Below are 24,694 nucleotides of genomic sequence, written 5' to 3'. Positions count from 1 at the left end.
CTGAAACTTTATTCCATTGGAATAAGTTCCTCTTGGACGTTCTTCCCATTTATCTCCTATCTGCTCTGCTGCCAGGTCTACTGGTGCTTGCTCTCTTGTTGGACTCTTTGCCTATTGAGTCAGAGTGAAATCTTGTACGCGTTGTAAACTCTCTGTCCCCCATCTCCCCCTTTCTGCTAGGTTGTTTGGGAGGTAGGTGACGTTGCCCGAGCCAGGCTTTCATTCGGTGGATGAACTGAGATCAGCAGATCCCTCAAAGTTAATCATAGAACGCAGACTTGATGGGCTGAAGGGCCTCTTTCTACACCGAACACAATCCCACCCAGGCCCTACCCCCACATCCCTACATATTATACCCACTAATCCCTCTAACCTCTGCATCCCTGGACACTAAGGGGCAATTTCTTAGCACGGCCAATCAACCTAACCCGCACATCTTTGGACTGTGGGAGGAAACCGGAGCACCCGGAGGAAACCCGCGCAGACACGAGGAGAATGTGCAAACTCCACACCGACAGTGACCCCGAGCCAGGAATCAAACCCAGGACCCTGGCGTTGTGAAGCAGCAGTGCCAACCCACTGTGCTACCATGCCACCCAAAGCGGTCCCTCATCAATTTGCACGTCTGCTCACCTCGCCCTTGTACAAGATCCGTCCGACTGGACACATGACACACGCAGTTCCTGACCCGAACAGCTCCGTGACCCGGTTTTGTTGGATTGCTTTGACGAGCTCGTTCATCGTGACAGGTCGCTCATCAACCTTGAACTGATTCTTTTTTTTTTGGTTTTCCCCCAAACAAAGCAAAAGAAACACAAGAAGCAATTAGGTCCTTTTCACATTTCTTTTTTAGATATCTTTTCCTAATCACCAACGCCACACTGGGAACTTGGAACACACACGCCGGACTTCTCTGGCCATTCACGCCCGCGGGATTTTCCAGTCCTGCCGATGGCGCCTTGTGTTTCCCAGTGTTTGGGAGTTGGTGGGGAGGGAGGGAATGTATTCCAATGGAACGCCCCACTGGCGGATCCCATCACCGACTAATGGCGGGCCCCTTGCTGCCACTCTGGGAATGTGGAACATCCCATCCATTGACAATGGAGAAAAAACTAGGCGCTTTTTGGAAAAAAAACTGCCCTCTGTTCTCATCAAAAATGTGCCCCATGCAAGCACCGCACGTGAAAATTGTCCATTCAGCCGGAAGTAACAGCTATTGATGCTGGGGCTGAGATCCTGATGGAAAATTACATGAATATTTAACACCCGTATCAAAATTAAACAAAGAGATTAGCTGCCTAGAAATTTGATGTCACATTAGGGGCACCTAGTTAGCGGCTAGGGTTAGGTTCATATGTCACTGGAATGGATTGGAGTTAATGCTTTCATACGAAGCAATATTTACTGACCCACTTGCGTGCGAGGTCCAGAATGCTTTGCCTCACCACTCCAGGTAGAATGATGCCATCTAGTGGTGGTGTCACCAGCTCTTCCTCTAAGAGAAGGGAATGGAACAGACTGTACTTAGACACCTTACCTATTCGATTTGCCAGGTATATTGTTTCTTGCGCGCTGTACAGACAAAACATACCATTCTTTAGAGAAGGAAAGGAGAGAGCGCAGAACGCAGCGTTACAGTCATAGCTAGGGTGCAGAGAAAGATCAACTTAGTGTGAGGTAAGTTCCATTCAAAAGTCTGCAGGTAGCAGGGAAGAAGCTGTTCTTGAGTCAGTTGGTAGGGCACTATAGACTTTTGTATCTTTTTTCCCGTTGGAAAAACATGCAAGTGAGAATGTCCAGGGTGCATGAGGTCTTTGGTTATGCTGGCTGCTTTGCCGAGGCAGTGGGAAGTGTAGACAGAGTCAATAAATGGGAGGCTGGTTTGCTGTGATGGACTGGGCTTCCATTCATGACCCTCTGTAGCTTCTTGTGGTCTTGGGCAGAGCAGGAGCCCACACCAAGCTGTGATACAACCAGAAAGAATGTTTTCTATGGTGCATCTGTAAAAGTTGGTGAGAGTCGTAGCTGACATGCCAAATTTCCTTAGTCTTCTGAGAATGTAGAGGCGTTGGTGGGCTAAAAAATGTACTCAGACACTGTACAGTAGGGTACACTGATTTAGAATATGCACAGATACTCAGTCATAGGCCATCAGCCAGCTGCATCATTTTGCACCTACACCTGGCAGCTTTTTAAAGCACATTGTTTCTCAACCCAGATTTCTCTCCTTTCCTTCTTCCCAATGTACTCTATGAATGGTATGTTTTGTCTGTAAAGCACGCAAGCAACAACACTTTTCACTGTATCCCAATATATGCAACAATAACACATCAAGTTTTCCTGCTTCATTGCATGGAGTTGCGCAGCGTCTGAGTTTGTTCTCTCATCAAACTCTCTGTGCCTCTGTTCAATCGCTGTGAGCCAGGAAATGTCTCCAAGGATTTACTCAATTCTCCCCCTTTCCCGAAAGTTACCATTGCAGCTGTTGCTATTCCAGCCAATTTGGAACAACTGTACTCTGGGGTCTGTACTCGTTGGAGTTTAGAAGGATGAGGGGGGATCTTATAGAGACGTATAAGATAATGAAGGGGATGGATAGGGTAGAGGTAGAGAGATTCTTCCCGCTTAGAAAGGACGGCAGGACTAGAGGGCACAGCCTCAAGATAAGGGGGGGGCAGTTTAGAACGGAGTTGAGGAGGAACTTCTTCACTCAAAGGGTGGTGAATCTCTGGAATTCTCTGCCCGTTGAAGTGGTGGAGGCTGCCTCGCTAAATATATTTAAGTCACGGGTAGATAGGTTTCTGATAGACAGGGGAATTAAGGGGAGAGGGCGGGAAAGTGGAACTGATCCACTTCAGATCAGCCATGATCTTATTGAATGGCGGGGCAGGCTCGAAGGGCTAGATGGCCGACTCCTGCTCCTATTTCTTATGATCTTATTAACTGGCTGCATGTCTCCACCCTGCCCCATTCATCAATTCCTCACCATGTTTAAATCAGCACTTCTCTGCCTCCCCTTCCTGCTTACAGCAAGAATTTTCTGAGACATTCTGACTCGGAATAGTTCAATTCCAGTAACCACTGCCCCTTCGATACGTTAAACAACCCCTCCATTATTCTCCCTCCCTCCATTCCGACTGTCACACATCCATATTTGACACAGAGGTACCAAAACGCAATGCAGGCTGTACATTGATACGGCTGAAAAATATACTGCCTGCACAGTAAATTGGCAGCATATCAATTTCAGATCTCTAGGGAGAGGAGGACTGTGTCCTGGCTCACGCAGCAAACTGCTCCCAGACCCCCCAGTCCAAAAATGCGCAGGTTAGGTTGATTGGCCATGCTAAAATTTGCCCTTAGTGTCCTGAGATGTAGAGGTTAGAGGGATTAGTGGGTAAACAGATAGGGCAGCACGGTAGCACAGTGGGTTAGCACTGCTACTTCACAGCTCCAGGGTCCTGGGTTCGATTCCCGGCTCGGGTCACTGTCTGTGTGGAGTTTGCACATTCTCCTCATGTCTGCGTGGGTTTCCTCCGGGTACTCCGGTTTCCTCCCACAGTCCAAAGATGTGCGGGTTAGGTTGATTGGCCATGCTAAGAAATTGCCCCTTAGTGTCCAGGGATGTGTAGGTTAGAGGGATTAGTGGGTATAATATACCCATATTATACTATGGGTATAATACACTATATTGGGTATACTATACTATGGGTACTATATACTACACTATACTATGGGTATATACACTATATGGATATAACACACTATATTATAGTGGGTATAATAATTAGTGGGTGGGTGGGATTGTGTTCGGTGCAGACTCGATGGGTCGAATGGCCTCCTTCTGCACTGTAGGGATTCTAAGTCCTTTATTTGATGCCTTTAAGATTAGGAGAATGGGCCAGAGGTGACTCTATAATGCTTGGTTAATTTTCTCCCTGCTCTCTCTCGCTGGAGAAACTCTTAGCACCTGCTGAGTGCCGACCAAAGGACTGTCACGATACGAAATCTGTTTCGAAAGGAAAAGTTTGGAACGCTGTGGGAAGAAAAGAGCAGGTTCTACCTCCTTCCTGGCTGGAAGGTTTGATGAGACGTGGCACAGGGGAAAAGCTGAGCTTCAGCAAAATGCGAGATCGATTTTACACTTTAATAACCTGGCAATGATGGATAGAAGCAGAGCCAATCTTTACGCCCTACTAAACCATTATTTACAAAGCAACACATGCACCTCCAAATCCTTACGCCCACAGATTCAGTCTGCTCCGATTTAAACACCAGTGAGTACCAGCGAAACTAATTTAACTAATTAACAAATTAACTAATTGAAAAAAGCCAATTAAACTGATTGATGGCCCCTGAGGGGTGCTGTAATGAACGAAAATATTTAAAGGAACGTTATCAGATTAAATTAAAGCGTTGTTTGGCGGGGTGCACTCCAGCATCCACTGTGGTGCCCGTGGGTCACGGAAGGTCTCTGGCGTGCCAGCAGATTCCGCGTGCTCCCTCTCCAAGGGCATCTGGCCACAAACGCCCACTGCCTGGACTTACGTCCAATTTAGACAAGCCCAGGAGCAGGCTGACAGGGAGACCCTCCTCCTTGCGTGCACCCTCACCCCCCCCCCCCCCCAACCCAAAACCCCACACCAAAGACTGGGCAACCATCCAGAACTCTCCAACCTTGCCCGTGTATGGGGTTCTCCGGTGGAGGGGGGGTGTGTGTGTGCACGCGCGTGTGTGTGTGTGTGTGTGTGTGTGTGTGTGTGTGTGTGTGTGTGTGTATGTGGAAGTGCTGCCAAAACATGAGGAGGTGGCTCTTCACACAACCAGCGAGGGGCAGCAACTCCAAGCAATAAGCATGGAACACACACGCCTCCAGCTCTCAAAATACAGGCACTGCTCCGATTTATCAGAGCATAGGCAGCACGTTGGCACAGTGGTTGGCACTGCTGCCTCACAGCGCCAGGTACTCGGGTTCGATTCCCGGCTTGGGTCACTGTTTGTGTGCAGTCTGCGGGTTCTCCCCGTGTGTTCCAGTTTCCCAGGTCCCTGGCGCTGCGAGGCAGCAGTGCTAACCACTGTGCCAACGTGCCACCCCAGGTAACTTCATTGCAGTGTTAATGTAAGCCTACTCGTGAATAATAAATAAATGAATCTGTGAAACTCTTTGCCGCAGAAGGCTGTGGAGGCCAGATCATTGAGTGTTTTTAAGACAGAGATAAGTAGGTTCTTGATTAATGAGGGGATCAGGGGTTATGGGGAAAAGGCAGGAGAATGGAGATGAGAAAAGTATCATGATTGAATGGCAGAGCAGATTTGATGGGCTGAGTGGCCTAATTCTGCTCCAGTATCTTATTTATGGTCTTTGAAAAATCAAAACAAGTGAACCCCCAGTTTATACCCACCACCTGAATACAACTGAAGACTGCGTTGATATATAATTAACATGGCGCTTTCTATCCCACCGTCCAGGTTAATTGCACGTTACAGCATTCTGGTAGCACGCGACTCTACATCGAAGGAGGACGAAGGAAAGCTGGGAAGGATTAGCAGCGAGCTGAGCTGGCGTGCCAGGTACTGTCTGCAGTATGCAGCAGGTTTCCTGTGACAGGGAGAGAGGGGAGAAGGCACCCAAGAGGAGATCAATACTCTCCTCTCTCACACGCAGCTCTCCACGACGTGTGACTTCCAGACGGCAACGTCTGTGTGGAGTTTGCACATTCTCCTCGTGTCTGCGCGGGTTTCCTCCGGGTGCTCCGGTTTCCTCCCACAGTCCAAAGATGTGCGGGTTAGGTTGATTGGCCGTGCTAAGAAATTGCCCCTTAGTGTCCAGGGATGTGTAGGTTAGAGGGATTAGTGGGTATAACATGTAGGGATATGGGGGTAGGGCCTGGGTGGGATTGTGTCCGGTGCAGACTCGATGGGCCGAAGGGTCTCTTTCTGCACTGTAGGGTTCTATGATTCCATCAATTTTCATCCCCCAATACATTCAACTCTTAGCGACAAGCTTGCCTCAGAGTAACACACCACCAATAATTTACAGGCTTGCGTAGGGAGTCACTTTTTGATTGATCTGACTGATTATCTCACACACAGCGAAAAGTATTGTTTCTTGCACACTATACACGAGACAGACAGAGCATACTGTTCATAGAGAAGGAAATGAGAGAGTGCAGAGTGTAGGGTTGCAGCCAGAGCTAGGGTGTAGAGAAAGATCAACTTCACGCGAGGTAAGTCCATTCAAAAGTCTGATGGCAGCAGGGAAGAAGTTGTTCTTGAGTTGGTCGGTACGTGACCTCAGATTTTTGTATCTTTTTCCCGATGGGAAAAGGTGGAAGAGAGAATGTTCGGGGTGGGGCGGGGGGGGTCCTTTGTTGTGCTGGCTGCTTTTCCAAGACTGAAAGACTTGCGGTTGTGCCTCCCCTTGGAAAATTGGTGAAGACAGGAAAGGATAAAGGATAGGAAGAACAGGAATGGGATCAAATGGAGATGCCTTCTGGAGAGCCAACACTAATACAATGGGCCAAATGGCCTCACTGTGCACACTGAATTCCACACCTCAATGAACGAAAGCCAACAGTGTCTTCAAAGCTGTCGTTATAATTATCCGTCAGTGTTGTTACTTGGATACGTTCTTTACTTTAAAAAACTGTCCGTGATTTATCCCATCATAACACACACGGAAAATTACAGCCTTAGCACTCAGAAGTGACAACAGTTTTTCACAATTTTTTGAAATAAACTCACAGCGTGTTGAAGACGTATCAACTCCCTGTTACTGGCTGAGAAAACGCAGTCGAGTTGACAACCTTGATGAGTTACCCAGCCTCCCTGTGGGGATTTACTTTCAAAGAATAACATGCATCTACCTAGCATTTTACAGCATAACCGCCCTCAAAGCGCTTAACAAGATTGTTATCCAACAACATTTTCCATTCAGCCTTATACTAGGGCAAGCGTCAAAAGGCTGAGTTAGATGTTGGTCTTAAAGATAGCCTTCAGAGAGGAGAGAGATGCAGAGAGGTGGAGGGTGTTAGGGAGGCGTTACAGAGTGTTATAGTAAGCATCCTCCTATTTGAATGTATGCACTGATATCTCTTGCAGGTATGAGCATGGCATCATTGGTAGCACAAGCTAGGTCTTACCACAAGGGAACCCATATGTAACCAACTGCCTCCAGTTAGATGGCAGAGTGGCACAGTGGTAAGCACTGCTGCCGGTTTCAGTTCTAACATCTCTGTGAGTGACTCGGCACCAAATTTAGTTTGACGACACTCCTGTGAAGTGCCTTGGCCGGCGGGGGGGGCACAGTGGTTAGCACAGCTGTCTCACAGGGTTCAATTCTGGCCTCGGTCACTGTCTGCGTGGAGTTTGCACGTTCTCCCCGTGTCTGCGTGGGTTTCCTCTAGGTGCTCCGGTTTCCTCCTGCAGTCCAAAGATGTATGTGTTTGTGTGTGTGGGTTGCGTGTATGAGTGTGTGTGCGCGCGCACGTGTGTTGTGTGTGTATATGTCTGTGTGTGTGTATGTGAGAGTGTGTGTCTGTAAGTGTGTGTGTATGTGTGTGCGAGTATGTGTGAATGCGTGTGTGTGAGTGCGTGTGTGTGTGTGAATGTGTGCTAGTGAGTGTGTGTGTGTGTGTGAATGTGTGCTAGTGAGTGTGTGTGTGTGTGAATGTGTGCTAGTGTGTGTGTGTGTGTGTGTGTGCGCGCGAGTATGTGTGAATGTGTATCTGAGTGTGTGTGTATGTGAGAGTGTGTGTGTGAATGTATGCTAGTGAGTGTGTATGTGTGTGTTTGTGTGCGAGTATATGTGAATGTGTGTGTATCTGAGTGTGTGTGAATGTGAGAGTGTGAGTGTGTGTGAATGTGTGTGTGTGTGTGTGAATGTGTGTGTGAATGTGTGTGTATCTAAGTGTGTGTGAATGTGAGTGTGTGTGTGTGAATGTGTGTGTGTGTGAATGTGAGTATGTGTGTGTCTGTGTGTGTGAGTGTGACTGTGTGTCTGTGTGTGTGAGTGTGTGTGTTTGTGTGTGTGAGTATGTGTGAATGTGTGTGTATCTAAGTGTGTGTGAATGTGAGTGTGTGTGTGTGAATGTGTGTGTGTGTGAATGTGAGTATGTGTGTGTCTGTGTGTGTGAGTGTGACTGTGTGTCTGTGTGTGTGAGTGTGTGTGTTTGTGTGTGTGAGTGTGAGTGTGAGTGTGTGTGTGTGTGTGAGAATGTGAGTGAGTGCATACGTGTGAGAGTGTGTGTGTGAGAGTGGGTTAGGTGGATTGGCCATGATAAATTGTCCCTTAGAATGAGGGGGATTAAGAGGGTAAATATGTGGGGTAACAGGGATAGGGCCTGGGTGGGATTGGTGCAGACTCAATGGGCTGAATGGCCTCCCTTAGTGATTCTAGGAAACAATTCAAATTACACAAGTTTTTTTTTATTTTGCTTAAAACACTTGGGCATTAGGGGGTCCCCAGGGATTTTCACAGTAACTTCATTGCAGCGGTTTGTGACACTAGTAAATAAAGTTAAACTTAAACATTAAGTCTGAACTGTTCCTTTAATGATTGGGTGGATAGGATGATAAACATGGTCACAATATCTTTTCAAAATCTAATCTCAATCCACCTTGATAATACTGCTACGTATTCTGATTTTGACGGATAGATGCTTGAAATGTGTAGGTCCCAAAAGGATTGTTCCAGTGATAACATTCACGGCACTGTGGGACAATACATTGTCAAGCTAGCTTACTGCATCATCGTCAGTACTAAATAAGATACACTTGTTTTGCCATAAGGGACAATAACAGCTTATTCAGGCTTCAATTAAGATGCATTCAATCTCTGCTGGGACCACGGATGGTTGCACACAGATATCAGCCTCTTCTTTTCCTATTCTAATGTGCATGTACAAGCCAGCTGCCCTTTACACGGACAATACAAATCATCCTGAGCAGAGCCATAGCTAAATGTCACTGATGTCCCCTGTCATGTCTGGTGGCGCAATAACAAGAATCTGTGGATTTAAATAACACCTTTAACGTTGTGAAAATGTCTCAAGCCCCATCTTCCTGGCCTTGCTGTCTGGAGAGACAATGGGTGACAGAGTGGCCTCTCCCTGGTGCGTGGGTGGGCCGGATATATAGGGGTTCTTTAGCTGTCCAAGTATTAAAACTACCCTACCCCCGCCCTCTCGGCTTCACTGGTGGAGGGGGGGGGGGGGTCTAAAGGAGTTCAAAGCACATAATTTGGCACCGGTTAGATTGCAGGAGCTGGCGGAATGTGCTCCATGGCAGGACACATACGCACATAATACAGAACACACACCCCCACACACACACGCAGCACACACTCTCACACTCATACACACAGAACACACACACACACACATCTCACACACACAGCACAAACTCACACTCACACTCACAGAACACACACACTCATACATACACACGCTCATACACATGCAGCACACACACACACACGCAGCACAAACTCACACTCACACACACAGAACATATACACACACATACACATGTATACAGATACTCTCACACACAAATATATACACACACACACAACACACACATACACAACACATGTATACAGATACTCTCACACACAAATATATACACACACACACAACACACACATACACAACACATGTATACAGATACTCTCACACACAAATATATACACACATGTACACACATATTCTCACACGCACAACATACACATATACCCCACACTCACACACAAACACACACACACTCTCTAAGGGCAATTTTATCATGGTCAATCCACCTAACCTGCATATCTTTGGAGTGTGGGAGGAAACCGGAGCACCCGGAGGAAACCCACACAGGTAACGGGAGAACACGCAAACTCCGAAAGTGGTAAATGCGGGGTCACTTTTAACATTTAAGAAAAACTTGGATGAGAGGGGTGTGGAGGGATATGGTCCAAGTGCAGGTCAGTGGGACTAGGCAAAAAATGGTTCAGCACGGACAAAAAGCCTGTTTCTGAGCTGGAACTTTCTATGGTTCTATGGTTCCAACACAGTGACCCGAGGCCAGAATTGAACCCGGGTCCCTGTGAGGCAGCTGTGCTAACAACTGTACCACCGTGCTGCCCAAGGCACTTCATAGGAGCATTGTCAAACTAAATTTGGTACCGTGTCACTTACAGAGATATTAGAATCAAAGTCCAAGAGCTGGATCAAAGGGCAAGGTTTTAATGAGTATCTTAATGGAGGAGAGAGAGAGACAGAGAGACAGAGAAGTGGAGAGATTTAAGGAGAGAATTCCAGAGCTTTGGCTCCTGATAGCCGAAGACACCAACACCAACAATGGGTCAGTATCTTTATCAAATTGTTAGGCACTAATAATAATAACTGCTCGCATTTGAACAGTGTAAATCTTGTTTCAAATGTCCCAAAGCTATACACCCAAAAATCTACCTTGAGCTACAAGGATTATCAGGAAAAATTTCCCGGAGTTTGGTCACAGACTTTAAGGAGTGCCTGAACGCCAGAGAAAGGTAGAGACTCGGAGAGGTTTAGGCAGGGAACCGAGTGTAGGGTGTCGAAATTTGCTGATGACACCAAGATTGGTGGAACGGCAAATTGCGCGGAGGGTGTGGAGAGTCTACAGAAGGATCTAGATAGGCTGGGCGAATGGGCCAGGAAATGGCAAATGGAATTTAATGTTGGCAAGTGCGAGGTGGTCCACTTTGGTAGGAAGAATGGTAGGAAGGACTATTACTTACGTGGCGAAAAACTGCAGCAGGCGACGGTGCAGAGGGACCTCGGGGTCCTTGTGCATGAGTCGCAAAAACCCAGCCTGCAGGTGCAGCAGGTGGTCAGGAAGGCGAATGGGGTGCTGGCCTTCATCGCGAGGGGGATTGAATATAAAAGTAGGGAGGTCTTGCTGCGGCTGTATAGGGCATTGGTGAGGCCGCAGCTGGAGTACTGTGTGCAGTTTTGGGCGCCGTACTTACGCAAGGATATTTTGACCTTGGAGGGAGTGCAGAGGAGGTTTACTAGGCTGATGCCGGAGTTGAGGGGGTTGAGCTATGAGGATAGGCTGAATAAATTAGGCTTGTACTCGTTAGAGTTTAGAAGAATGAGGGGAGATCTCATTGAGACGTATAAGATGATGAATGGAATGGATAGGATAGAGGTGGAGAGACTCTTCCCGCTCAGAAAGGATAATAGGACTAGGGGGCACAGCCTCAAGATAAAGGGGGGGCGGTTTAGAACGGAGTTGAGGAGGAACTTCTTCACTCAAAGAGTGGTGAATCTCTGGAATTCTCTGCCCGTTGAAGTGGTGGAGGCTACCTCGCTAAATATATTTAAGACGCGGGTTGATGGGTTTTTGATAAGAGAGGGGATTAAGGGTTATGGGGAGAGGGCGGGAATGTGGAACTGAGCCACGACAGATCAGCCATGATCTTATTGAATGGCGGGGCAGGCTCGAAGGGCTAGATGGCCTACTCCTGCTCCTATTTCTTATGTTCTTATGAGATCTGAATGCACAGGCACCAATGGAAGGAATCAAGATGCAAAAAGAGGTCAGAGTTGGAGGAATGCAGAGATGGTGGATGGAGAAATGGGAGGCGACAGAGACAGGCAACAGCAAGGTCATGGAGAGGTTGGAAAACAAAATCAGAGAATTTAAAACGGAGGTGTTCAGGGACTGGGGATTAACAAGCACAGGGGTGACGGGAGTGGGATTTGGCTCAAGTCAGAATCTTGCATCAAGTGTTCAGATGGCAGGTTGACTAAGAACACACTGGAATAGCCAGCGTGCAACAGCACGATGGGCGTTGTAGGAGCAGGTACATTGCGGCAGGGTGGAAACTGCAAAGTTACAGCACAAAAAAGGAGGCCATTCTGACCATCTTGTCCATGCCAGCCTGAAGACACCCAAGTCCCACCCGGCTTAACAGCACTTTAGCAGATCAAGGTGCTTTTTAAAAGTGTTTCGGGCCTCCGTCTCCACCACCAAATCGGACAGTGATTCCAGACATCCACTACCTCCTGCGTAAGAAGGTTCTTTCTCGTGTTTCCAGCTACACGTTGTGCGAGATGGGCAATAGGGAGGTGGAAGTAGGTGGTAGATGGAGAGGGATTCGGGTCGGAAGGTTCAGCTCAGAGCCGCTGAGGGTATCTGGGTGGTGGGGCTGTCAGGCACAGCTTCAGACAGTGGCCTGGGTTGGGGTTGGAATCGGTAGCTCGGGAACAAGGTGTTTTGGTGGAGATGGCTTCAATGGCATCAGCAATGCTGTCCATCCTTCACTGCTGAGCATCACCCCCCCACACACTCTGGTAGCTAGATAACTGTAACTCGTCCCCCTCAAACCCAACAGAACGTCATCAGCCAGCTCCAGGAGTTCACATCACATCGCCTCACCTTCCCCTTACTGCGTCTCTCCACCTCAAAAAGACCCAGGGAACGGGAAATCACTCAAATGACAAACCCTGAGGCAAACATTATTTATTTCAGTGAGCTTTGTGGGATCTTGCTGTGCGGACATGGCCTGCCACATTCATAGAATATAGAACATGTTGCGCCGAGCTACGTCCCATCCCAAGATCGAGCTATCCCGCTCCCTATCATTCTGGTGTGCTCCATGTGCCTATCCAATAACCACTTGAAAGTTCCTAAAGCGTCCGACTCCACTATCACAGCAGGCAGTCCATTCCTCACCCCAACCACTCTGAGTGAAGAATCTACCTCGGACATCCCTCCTATATCTCCCACCATGAACCTCATCGCAATGCCCCCTAGTAACAGCTACATCCACCTGAGGAAATAGTCTCCACACGTCCACGCTATCAATCCCTCTCATCATCTTACAAACTTCTATTAAGTCACCTCTCATCCTCCTCCACTCCAAAGAGAAAAGCCCCAGCTCCCTCAACCTTTCCTCATAAGACCTACCCTCCAAACCAGGCAGCATCCTGGTAAATCTCCTCTGCACTCTCTCCAATGCTTCCACATCCTTCTTATAGTGAGGTGACCAGAACTGAACACAATATTCTAAATGTGGTCTCACCAATGTCCGGTATAGTTACAGCATAACCCCACGGCTCTTAAACTCAAACCCCCTGTTAATAAACGCCAACACACTATAAGCCTTCTTCACGGCTCTATCCACTTGAGAGGCAACCTTCAGAGATCTGTGGATATGAACCCCAAGGTCTCTCTGTTCCTCCACATTCCTCAGAACCCTGCCGTTGACCCTGTAATCCGCATTCAAGCTTGTCCTACCAAAATGAATCACCTCACACTTCTCAGGGTTAAACTCCATCTGCCAGTTTTTGGCCCAGCTCTGCATCCTATCACTGTCTCTTTGCAGCCTGCAAGAGCCCTCCAGCTCATCCACTACTCCACCAATCTTGGTGTCATCAGCAAATTTACTAACTCATCCTTCAGCCCCCTCTTCCAAGTCATTGATAAAAATCACAAATAGCAGAGGACCCAGCACTGATCCCTGTGGTACACCGCTGGTAACTGGCCTCCAGTCTGAAAATTCTCCCTCCACCACCACCCTCTGTCTTCTATGATACAGCCAGTTACTTATCCAATCGGTCAAATTTCCTTCTATCCCAGGCATCCCTATCTTCTTCATGAGCCTACCATGGGGAACCTTATCAAACGCCTTACTAAAATCCATGTATACGACATCAACTGCTCTCCGTTTCTCTACACACTTAGTTACCTCCTCAAAGAATTCAATCAAATTTGTGAGGCAGGACTCAACCCTCACAAAACCGTGCTGACTATCCCGGATTAAACTGCATCTTTCCAAATGGTCATAAATCCTATCTCTCAGGACCCTTTCCATTAACTTACCGACCACTGAAGTAAGACTAACTGGCCTATAATTACCAGGGCCCTTTCTTGAAAAGAGGAACAACATTTGCCACTCTCCAGTCCTCTGGCACAATCCCCATGGACAGTGAGGACCCAAAGATCAAAGCTAAAGGTTCCGCAATCACATCCCTTGCCTCCCAAAGTATCCTAGGATGTATCCCATCTGGCCCAGGGGACTTATCCACCCTCAGTTCTTTCAAAATTGCTAATACATCTTCCCTCAGAACATCTACCTCCTCCAGCCTATCAGCCTGTATCACACTCTCATCCTCAAAAACATGGCCCCTCTCCTTAGTGAACACTAAAGAAAAGTATTCATTCAACACCTATCTCTTCTGACTCCATGCACAAGTTCCCACTACTATCCTTATCTGGCCCTAACCTCACCCAGGTCGTTCTTTTATTTCTCACATAAGAGTAAAAAGCCTTGGGGTTTTCTTTTATCCGATCCGCCAAGGACTTCTCAGGCCCCTCCTAACTCTCCTAAGCCCTTTCTTTAACTCATTCCTAGCTGCCTTGTAACCCTCAAGCGACCCAAATACACCTTGTTTTTTCATCCTTACATACACTTCCTTTCTCCTCTTGACAAGACATTCAACCTCCTTTGTGAACCATGGTTCCCTCACTCGGCCATTTCCTCCCTGCCTGCCAGGGACATACCTTTCAAGGACACGCAGTATTTGTTCCTTGAAAAAGCTCCACTTTTCGTTTGTGTCCATACCTGACAGTTTCTGTTCCCATCTTATGCTCCCTAATTCTTGCCTAATCGCATCGTAATTACCCCTGCCCCAATTATAAACCTCGGCCTGTCGTGTGATCCTATCCCTTTCCATTGCAGTAATGAAGGACACCGAATTGTGGTCACTGTCTCCAAAGTGCTCTCCCACAAACAAATCTAACACTTGGCCTGGTTCATTACCCAGTACCAAGTCCAATGTGGCCCCACCTCTTGTCGGTTTATCCACATATTGTGTCAGGAAACCCTCCTGTACACACTGTACAAAAACTGCCCCATCCAAACTATTCGACCTATAAAGGCTCCAATCAATATTTTGGAAAGTTAAAGTCACCCATGATAACTACCCTGTGACCTCCACACCTATCCATAATCTGCTTTGCCATTTCCTCCTCCACATCTCTATGACTATTTGGGGGCCGATAGAAAACTCCTAACAACGTGACCGATCCTTTCCTATTTCTAACTTCAGCCCATATTACCTCAGTAGGCAGATCGCCCTCAAAATACCTTTCAGCAGCCGTTAAACTATCCTTGATTAACAATGCTACTCCTCCACCTCTTTTACTGCCTTCCCTACTCTTACTGAAACATCTATTCCCTGGAACTGCCAACAACCATTCCTGTCCCTGTTCTAACCATGTCTCCGTAACGGCCACAACATCATAGTCCCAAGTGCCAATCCACGCTCCAAGTTCACCTCCCTTATTCCTGATGCTCCTTGCGTTGACGTAGATACACTTCAACCCACCGTCCTGTTTGCCTGTACACTCCTGCGACTTTGGTACCTACCTCGCGACCCTCAACACTGGCTTTTGGACTACATCTCATTTTCCCATCCCCCTGACAAATTAGTTTAACCCCCCCCCGCGAAAAGCAGATGCAAATTCCCCTCCCAGGATATTAGGGTCCCTCTGGTTCAGGTGCAAACCATCCTGTCTGTACAGGTCCCACCTTCCCCAGAATGTGCTCCAATTGTCCAAGTAAATGAAACCCTCTCTCCTACACCATCCCTGCGGCTACATGTTAATCTGCACTCTCTCCCTGTTCCGCAACTCGCTAGCATGTGGCACTGGCAACAAACCACAGATGACAGCATGCTTTCGGCTTCCAGTCTAGCTCCCTAAATTCCTGTGTTAAATCCCCATCACCCTTTCTACCTACATCATTGGTACCAACACACACCACGACTTGTGACTGATCCTCCTCCCCTTTAAGGATCTTAAAAACAGGGTCCGAGACATTACGGACTCTTGCACCCGGGAGACAGCACACCACCCGTGAGTCTCTTTTGCTGCCGCAGAACCTCCCCTCTGTCCCTCTAACCATCGTGTCCCCAATTTCTATCGCTCTCCTCCCTTCCCTTCTGAGGCACAGGGACGGACTCAGTGCTCGAAGTCCGGTCACTCTGGCTTACCACTGGTAGGTCGTCCCCCTCAACAGGATCCAACACAAAATACTTGTTGCTCAGGGGAACAACCAGGGGGGAACCCCACACTGGCTGCCTCCTCCCAGCCCCTCTCACTCTCACCCATCCATTCCGAGTCTCCAAATCCCTGAAGCTTTTACCTATGATCACCTCTGCCTCCCCAATGATCCAAAGTTCATCCAGCTCCAGCTCCCTAACGGAAATTCCCTTAATTCAACGCATGAAGAATAGCACTTCAAATTAAGCTTCCCTTTGGCAAGTAAGCACACTGGGGCACTGAGGGGTCAGGAAAGGTGCTACGTAAATGCATGTTGTTGTAATAAGCAACCTTGGGCAACTTCCCGCGCACTGTGGGAATAGTGGAGAACAGAAACCACAAAAGGTTATTTATTTTTTTTGAGAACAATTTCACTCTTGCATGGATTAAAAATGATTCTCACAGACGGCTAATTAAGCCATAGAAAGTGGTCTGCTAACAGGAATGGAACATCGCATTAATCTCTGCATTACCCTGACTAGGTAGAGCTCTCCACGCTAAGGTAATTATGAGCTTATCCTACATCCCTTACCAATTCAGTTTGCAAGATTTTCACTAAACTCTCTGCAGTCAGACTAGAGAATATATTACTGCACTCGCAGGGGAGGATCAAGCCAGTTTTTATTCTAGGCACAGCCATAAGTGATAATTTAAACCAAAATGGTGTGGAGTAACTGAGGCAGCTCCCTCTCTGCTTCATCGGATTAAATTACTTTTATTTGCTTTATGAATCCTCAGCTGTGGGAATGTAAATGATGAATACACTTCAGAAAGTGCACCAACGATAACTGGCGATTGGCTGGGAATAGCTTTCATTACGAATACTTCCTCTGCATAAAGGGGTCAGGTAAACTCTTGTCTCCCTTGGCTGTCCACAAAGGAAATGGAAACCTCTTGAGGTTTCTGTTCTCCACTATTCCCACAGTGGGCAGGAAGATGCCTAAGGTTGCTTATTACAACCACGTGCATTTATGTAGCACCAACTTCATAACGGTAGTACGATTATTTTTAGGCGAGGGGATTATGACAGAATACCAAAAATGGATGAACGGAGTGAGGGCTTAGAGCAGCCATGATTTGTCATAGGGGCGGCACAGTGGTTAGCACTGCCGCCTCTCAGCGCCAAGGACCTGGATTCAATTCCAGCCTTGGGTCTGTGTGGAGTCTGCACGTTCTCCCCATGTCTGCACGGGTTTCCTCCAGGTGCTCCGGTTTCCTCCCACAGTCCGAAAGACGTGCTGGTTAGGTGCATAGGCTGTGCTAAGTTTTCCCTCAGCGTACCCGAACAGGTGCTGGAGTGTGGCGACTAGGGGATTTTCACAGTGACTTAGAGTCATAGAATCATAGAAACCATAGGCGGTAATCCAGAGGCCTGGCGGAATGTTCTGGGGATCGGGATTCAAATCCCACCGTGGCAGATGGTGAAACTTGATTTCAGTAAAAACCTGGAACTATCACGATTGTCGGAAAAACCCATCTGGTTCATTAATGTCCTTTAGGGAAGGAAATCTGCCAACCTTATGTGTTCTGGCCTACATGTGACTCCAGAGCCACAGCAATGTGGTTGCCTCTTGATTGCCCACAGAAATGGCCGAACAAGCCACTTCATTCAAGGGCAATTAGGGATGGGCAATAAACACTAGCCCAGCCAGTGTTGCCCACATCTCATGAATAAAGGAAACATTCTTCTCCTCATCACTGACCCAGTCAATGTATCATAAGAACATCAGAAATAGGAGCAGGAGTAGGCCATCTAGCCCTTCGAGCCTGCCCTGCCATTCAATAAGATCATGGCTGATCTGAAGTGGATCAGTTCCACTTTCCCGCTTTCTCCCCTTAATTTCCCTGTCTATCAGAAACCTATCTACCCGTGACTTAAATATATTCAGCGAGGCAGCCTCCACCACTTCAACGGGCAGAGAATTCCAGAGATTCACCACCCTTTGAGTGAAGAAGTTCTTCCTCAACTCCGTAAAAGCCGGAATAGCTAACACATCAATCAGACAAATGGAAACGCGTTTCGGTTCACCGTACCTCCATGCTCATTTGTCCAATAAATAAACATGTTCATGGTGCCAGCCTCTGTTACATAATGTTCTTCTCCATAGAGCCACAGAACTTGCTGACATCCTGCGGTCAAGGCCTCAGACTGCGCCAGGAGTGAGGCCCCGTAATTCCTAAAAGAAGGGGGAATAAAGAGTTCCAGTCAACATCATTGCTTCAAAGTTGTTTCTTCCTACCTAGGGGTGGGTTAGAAAGAACAGGCCTTGGTGCGAACCAGACTGCTCCAGCTGATTGGTGCGGGCAGCCAGGAGTGACCAGGGTGGTCCCAGGCTCTGACCCAGGCTTGCTGACGGCCTGTAAGTACATAAGAAATAGGAGCAGGAGTTGGCCATCTAGCCCTTCGAGCCTGCCCCGCCATTCAATAACATCATGGCTGATCTGTCGTGGATCAGTTCCACTTTCCCGCTTTCTCCCCTTAATTCCCTGTCTATCAGAAACCTATCTACCCGTGACTTAAATATATTTAGCGAGGCAGCCTCCAACACTTCAACGGGCAGAGAATTCCAGAGATTCACCACCCTTTGAGTGAAGAAGTTCCTCCTCAACTCCGTTCTAAACTGACCCCCTTATCTTGAGGCCGTGCCCTCTAATCCTGCTGTCCTTTCTGAGCGGGAAGAATCTCTCTACCTCTACCCTATCCATCCCCTTCATTATCTTATACGTCTCTATAAGATCCCCCCTCATCCTTCTAAACTCCAACGAGTACAGACCCAGTCTATTCAATCTCTCTTCATAATCTAACCCCCTCATCTCCGGTATCAGCCTAGTGAACCTTCTCTGCACTCCCTCCAAGGCCAAAATATCCTTTCGCAAGTGCGGCGACCAAAACTGCACACAGTACTCCAGCTGCAGCCTCACCAGTGCCCTGTACAGTTGCAGCAAGACCTCCCTGCTTTTATATTCAATCCCCCTCGCTATAAAGGCCTCTTGATAAGTCAGTAAGACTGAATCAGCCATGGCTAAGTCGTTAGCCTCCGACCTCTGGGCCTCAAGATTGAGATTCAAGTAGCGCACCGGGGGTTGAGACTTGCATTGATGTAGCGCCTTCCCCAACCACCAGACGTCTCAAAGCGGTTTGCAGCCCATGAAGTACTTTCTGGCACTTGTCCTTCCTCTCAAAATAGTGGCCATAAGACCTCCTACAGCCACCTGGACAGACAGCTAGGGCCCGCTTCTAGCAGACGGCTCCTCCAACGATGCAGCAAACCCTCAGCGCCGCATTGGAGTGGTGACTTGGATTTTCACGTTTTTCACAGGACTTGAACCCAGAACCTGGCTCTGGGTTTGTACGATGGCAGATTTCCCACGTAGTCGCCTGAACAGTCCTCCCTAACAGGGCCTGCTCGGCATCCATTTCACAGCCCATCGAGGGTTCATCGGCTGGAGGTGGGAATTTGGCCCGTCACTGGGAGGAAGTCCCGCCTCAGAGAGCTGTCAGCCAATCAGATTGGCTGGAAGCTCTCGAGTCCCTGGGGTGCCAGTAGCTGCAGTGGACAGAACTGGGACTGCAAGTACCATAGAATCACATACAATGCAGAAAGAGGCCATTCGGCCCATCGAGTCTGCACCGAACACAATCCCACCCAGGCCCTATCCCCATATCCCTACATATTATACCCACTAATCCCTCTAACCTACACATCCCTGGACACTAAGGGGCAATTTCTTAGCACGGCCAATCAACCCAACCCGCACATCTTTGGACTGTGGGAGGAAACCGGAGCACCCGGAGGAAACCCACGCAGTCACAGGGAGAACGTGCAAACTCCACACAGACAGTGACCCGAGCTTGGGAATCGAACCCTGGACCCTGGAGCTGTGAAGCAGCAGCGCTAACCCACTGTGCTACCGTGCCAATCTATGAAACCTGCACATCTTTCTACACTTATGGGCAATTTAGCATGGCCAATCTACCTAACCTGCACATCTTTGGACACTAAGGGGTAATTTAGCACGGCCAATCCACCTAACCAGCACATCTTTGGACACTAAGGGGCAATTTAGCATGGCCAATCCACCTAACCTGCACATCTTTGGACACTAAGGGGCAATTTAGCACGGCCAATCCACCTAACCTGCACATCTTTGGACACTAAGGGGCAATTTAGCATGGCCAATCCACCTAACCTGCACATTTTTGGACACTAAGGGGCAATTTAGCATGGCCAATCCACCTAACCAGCACATCTTTGTACACTAAGGGGCAATTTAGCATGGCCAATCCACCTAACCCGCACATTTTTGGACACTAAGGGGCAATTTAGCATGGCCAATCCACCTAACCCGCACATTTTTGGACACTAAGGGGCAATTTAGCATGGCCAATCCACCTAACCTGCACATCTTTGGACACCAAGGGGCAATTTAGCATGGTCAATCCATCCTAAGGTGCACAGTTTTGAAATGAGGGAGGAAACCGGAGCACCCAAAGGAAACCCACGCAGACACAGCGAGAATTCCCTTTCACTCCCCTTTGCTAAACTGCACCTCAATTCCTGAAAACTGTGGCAGCTTAAGATTGTAATAAACTCATCGGATCATAGGCACTAGGAACAGGAGTAGGCCATTCAGCCCATCAAGACAGCTCTTATCATTCAATAAAATTGTGACTGATCCGATTGTGACCTTAACTCAGCTTTCCTGTTCGTCTGTCCCCCATCACAACACCTTAACTCCCTTAGAATTCAACAATCTGTCTAGCTCAGCCCTGAAATACATTCAATGATCCACTGCCCACTGAGGAAGAGCGCTCCAAGGACTAACGACCCTGTGAGAGAAGAAATTCCTCCTAAGCTTCGCCTTAAGTGCAAAACCTTACGTGTTTCAATAAGGTCACCTCTCGTTCCCCCAACCTCCAATGAGTATCGGTCCAACCTGCCCAAGCTTTCCTGTTAGGCAAATCCCTTCATCTCAGGAATGAACCTTCTCTGAACCACTTCCAATATCCCAGTACTGCACAGAGTACTTGAGACAAAAATTAGGTGGGCAGTAAGTTGCAATGAGGAAATAAGGACCTTACAAATGGATATAGATATGTTAGGAGACTGGACCAAAACGTGGCAGAAGGAGTTTGATAAGTGGTGGGGTTAAGTATTTTGGACAGAAAAATGGGAAGGTGACTTATCATCTAAATGGGGAGAGACTTTGGGGTGCTCTGGTGCAGAGGGATCTGGGTGTCCTTGTTCATGAGTCAGAGATAACTAGCATGTGGACAATAAAGGAAACAAATGGAATGTTGGTATTTAGAGCTAAAGAAATAGAATATAAAGGTAAGGAAGTATTGTTGCAACGGTACAAGGCTTTGGTGAGGCCACACCTGGAGTCCTGTGTACAGTTTTGGTCCCCTTATTGGAGGAAAGATGGAGGGGCATTGGAGGCAGTTCAGAGGAGGTTCACTAGATTGATTCCAGAGGTGAAGGGTTCGTCGTACGAAGAGAGATTGAACAGTTTAGGTCGATACTCTCGGGAATTTGGAAGAATGGGGGAAATCAGATTGAGGCTTACAAGATGATCAAGGGTATGGATAAAGTAGACATGGAGCGGATGCTTTCTCTGGTGGGACATTCTAGAACGAGAGGTCATAGTCTTAGGATAAGGGGTAGCAAATTTAAAACAGAGTTGAGGAGAAACTACTTCTCCCAAAGGGTTGTGAACCTGTGGAATTCGCTACCCCAAAGTATGGTGGATGCCAGGACAGTGAGCAAATTTAAGGAGGGGTAAGATAGATTTTTACTGGGTAATGGGTTGAAGGGTTATGGGGAGAAGGCAGGAAAATGGCGATAAGGAGCATATCTGCCATGATCGAATGGTGGAGTGGACTAGATGGGCCAAATGGCCTAATTCTATCCCTTATGACAGTCTCAGCAATGCCCTGTGCAGAAGTAAACTCCATCCATCTTGCAATAGAACTCATGTTCCATTTTCCTTCCCAAATCCTTGCTCTACATTCTTGCTAACTTTTTGTGACTCACGAACATGTACAAGAACACCCAGATCCCTCTGCACTGCACCATTCTGCAGTCTCTCTCCACTTGAATGTTATTCTGCTTTTCTATCCTCTCCATTAAAGTGACGACCTCACATCTTCCCACATTATACTCCATTTGTCAATTTTCCGTTCACTCACTTCCGTTTGTTCATTTGTGAGACTCGGGCCTCGCTGGCTGGCCAGCATTCATCGCCAATCCAGTTCTCCTTGGAGGGCAGTTGAGAGCCAACCACATTGCTGGGGCTCTGGAGTCACATGTGGGCCAGACCGGCTAAGGACGGCAGATTTCTTTCCCTAAAGGACACTGGTGAACCAGATGGGTTTTTCTGACAATGGTCACATGGTCACCAGTGGGTACATAATTCCAGATATTTTTTATTGAATTCAAATTCCACCATCTGCCGTGGTGGGACTTGAACCCGGGACCCCAGTGCATTAGCTGAGTTTGTGGACTAATAGTCTAGCGCTAACACCACTAGACCACCACCTTCCCTGTCTATATCCCTTTGCAAACTATATCCACCTCACAAACTACTTTCCTGCTTAGCATTGTATCATCTATAAATGTGGTGGTCTCTTCATTCAAGTCACTAATTTAGGTTATAATCAGTTCAAACTCCAACACTGACCCCTGGAGAATTTCTCTAGTTACCATTCACAAACCTGAAAATAATCCACTTATCCTGACTCCCTGTCTCCTGCTAGTTAGCCAGTCCTCTATCCACGCCAATATATCACCCTTTACACCATGAGCAACTTTCTTACTTAACCATCTCCCTTGCCTACATTGGTGTTCCTTTTTTTCGCCCTCTACAGGTACTTTTTCAAACATCTTTTGGAAATCCAAATACACCACATCTACTGGTCCTCCTTTATTCACCCTGCGTATTACATCCTCTGATCAATTTCTCAAACAGGATCTCACTTTCACAAAACTGGGGTTGTCTCCAACGGGCAGAGAGAGATGGCAAAGGAGCTGCCCCACCTCCCCCGCCCAACACCAGCCCAGAAGCCGCGGGTATCCCGCATACCAATTTCCCCGTCCCTGGTTAAAAAGTGGGGCTAGTGTGAGATCCATTAATTGCCCCCTTGCAGTAAAATGGGAGACAGCTCGGGGGTGGGCAAGTTGGCACAGGAAGGCCACCTGCTGGATCTTACCCACCTTCCACTTTGGTAGGAAGAATGGTAGGAAGGACTATTACTTACGGGGCGAAAAACTGCAGCATGCGACGGTGCAGAGGGACCTCGGGGTCCTTGTGCATGAGTCGCAAAAACCCAGCTTGCAGGTGCAGCAGGTGGTCAGGAAGGCGAATGGGATGCTGGCCTTCATAGCGAGGGGGATTGAATATAAAAGTAGGGAGGTCTTGCTGCAGCTGTATAGGGCATTGGTGAGGCCGCAGCTGGAGTACTGTGTGCAGTTTTGGGCGCCGCACCTGCGCAAGGATATTTTGGCCCTGGAGGGAGTGCAGAGGAGGTTTACTAGGCTGATACCGGAGTTGAGGGGATTGAGCTATGAGGAGAGGCTGAATAAACTAGGCTTGTACTCGTTAGAGTTTAGAAGAATGAGGGGAGATCTCATTGAGACGTATAAGATGATGAATGGGATGGATAGGATAGAGGTGGAGAGACTCTTCCCGCTCAAAAAAGACAGTAGGACTAGGGGGCACAGCCTCAAGATAAAGGGGGGGCGGTTTAGAACGGAGTTGAGGAGGAACTTCTTCACTCAAAGGGTGGTGAATCTCTGGAATTCTCTGCCTGTTGAAGTGGTGGAGGCTGCCTCGCTAAATATTTTTAAGAAGCGGGTTGATGGGTTCTTGATAAGAGAGGGGATTAAGGGTTATGGGGAGAGGGCGGGAAAGTGGAACTGAGCCACGACAGATCAGCCATGATCTTATTGAATGGCAGGGCAGGCTCGAAGGGCTAGATGGCCGACTCCTGCTCCTATTTCTTATGTTCTTATGTTCAAACCCACCCAGCGAGTCATTACTGCAACGCCGTTTGTGGGAGCTTGCTGTGTATAAGCACGTGTTATAAAGTACCTCACTGGATACAAAGTGCTCTGAGACATTGGGATTCTGCGGCCGTTCACATCTCCGATCCTTCCGGCACCTCCCACGAGTCTCCCACTGGCGTGTGGAATGAAATCAACGGGAATCCCATCGACAGTGGTGGGACGAGAGAATCCCACTGCTGTCAAACAACACACCACCTCCCGCCTGCAGGAAACACACAGGCTGGAGAATCTCACCCCAGGACCTTGTGGCTAGTGCAGCTTAGGTGCCCTCCCCCCCCCCCCCCCCCCCCCAGCTTGTTTCCAGAGGGCACCCGGTAACTTCCGTACGTACCCTCCGACCTTGCAGTCTCCCGTTCCTCCTTTCCAGGCTCGGACGTACTTCGGATTCGCCCAGAGGGACACGGGAGAAAAGCCCTCCTTTGAGAAGTAAGGGCCAACCGGACTGAGGATCACGTAGAGCAGAGCCCTGGTGGCGATCTTGACCCCCAGGGAAGGCTTCGATTCAAAACAGAAGGTTAGTGTGGGTCGAAAGGAGCAGGAAACGTAACATTCAT

At 48.0% G+C, this 24,694-nt stretch overlaps 1 protein-coding gene across 1 annotated transcript in view; it reads right to left on the bottom strand.

The window, feature by feature from the left end:
• The window catches only part of bcat1 (branched chain amino-acid transaminase 1, cytosolic), a 93,840-nt gene that overhangs the window by 11,677 nt on the left and 57,469 nt on the right, over positions 1–24,694 (bottom strand). Inside the window, exons 6-9 of the mRNA XM_080207202.1 lie at positions 24,472–24,635; positions 18,109–18,251; positions 1,410–1,495; positions 634–774 (exon numbers count right to left, since the gene is read on the bottom strand). Coding sequence (XP_080063328.1) covers positions 634–774; positions 1,410–1,495; positions 18,109–18,251; positions 24,472–24,635 — 534 coding nt within the window. The remainder of the gene's footprint in view (positions 1–633; positions 775–1,409; positions 1,496–18,108; positions 18,252–24,471; positions 24,636–24,694) is intronic.

The sequence above is a fragment of the Carcharhinus amblyrhynchos genome, chromosome 19 (genome assembly GCF_965287045.1).
Source record: "Carcharhinus amblyrhynchos chromosome 19, sCarAmb.v2.hapA, whole genome shotgun sequence".
NCBI lineage: Eukaryota > Metazoa > Chordata > Chondrichthyes > Carcharhiniformes > Carcharhinidae > Carcharhinus > Carcharhinus amblyrhynchos.
This window is presented reverse-complemented; position numbering and strand designations above follow the sequence as displayed.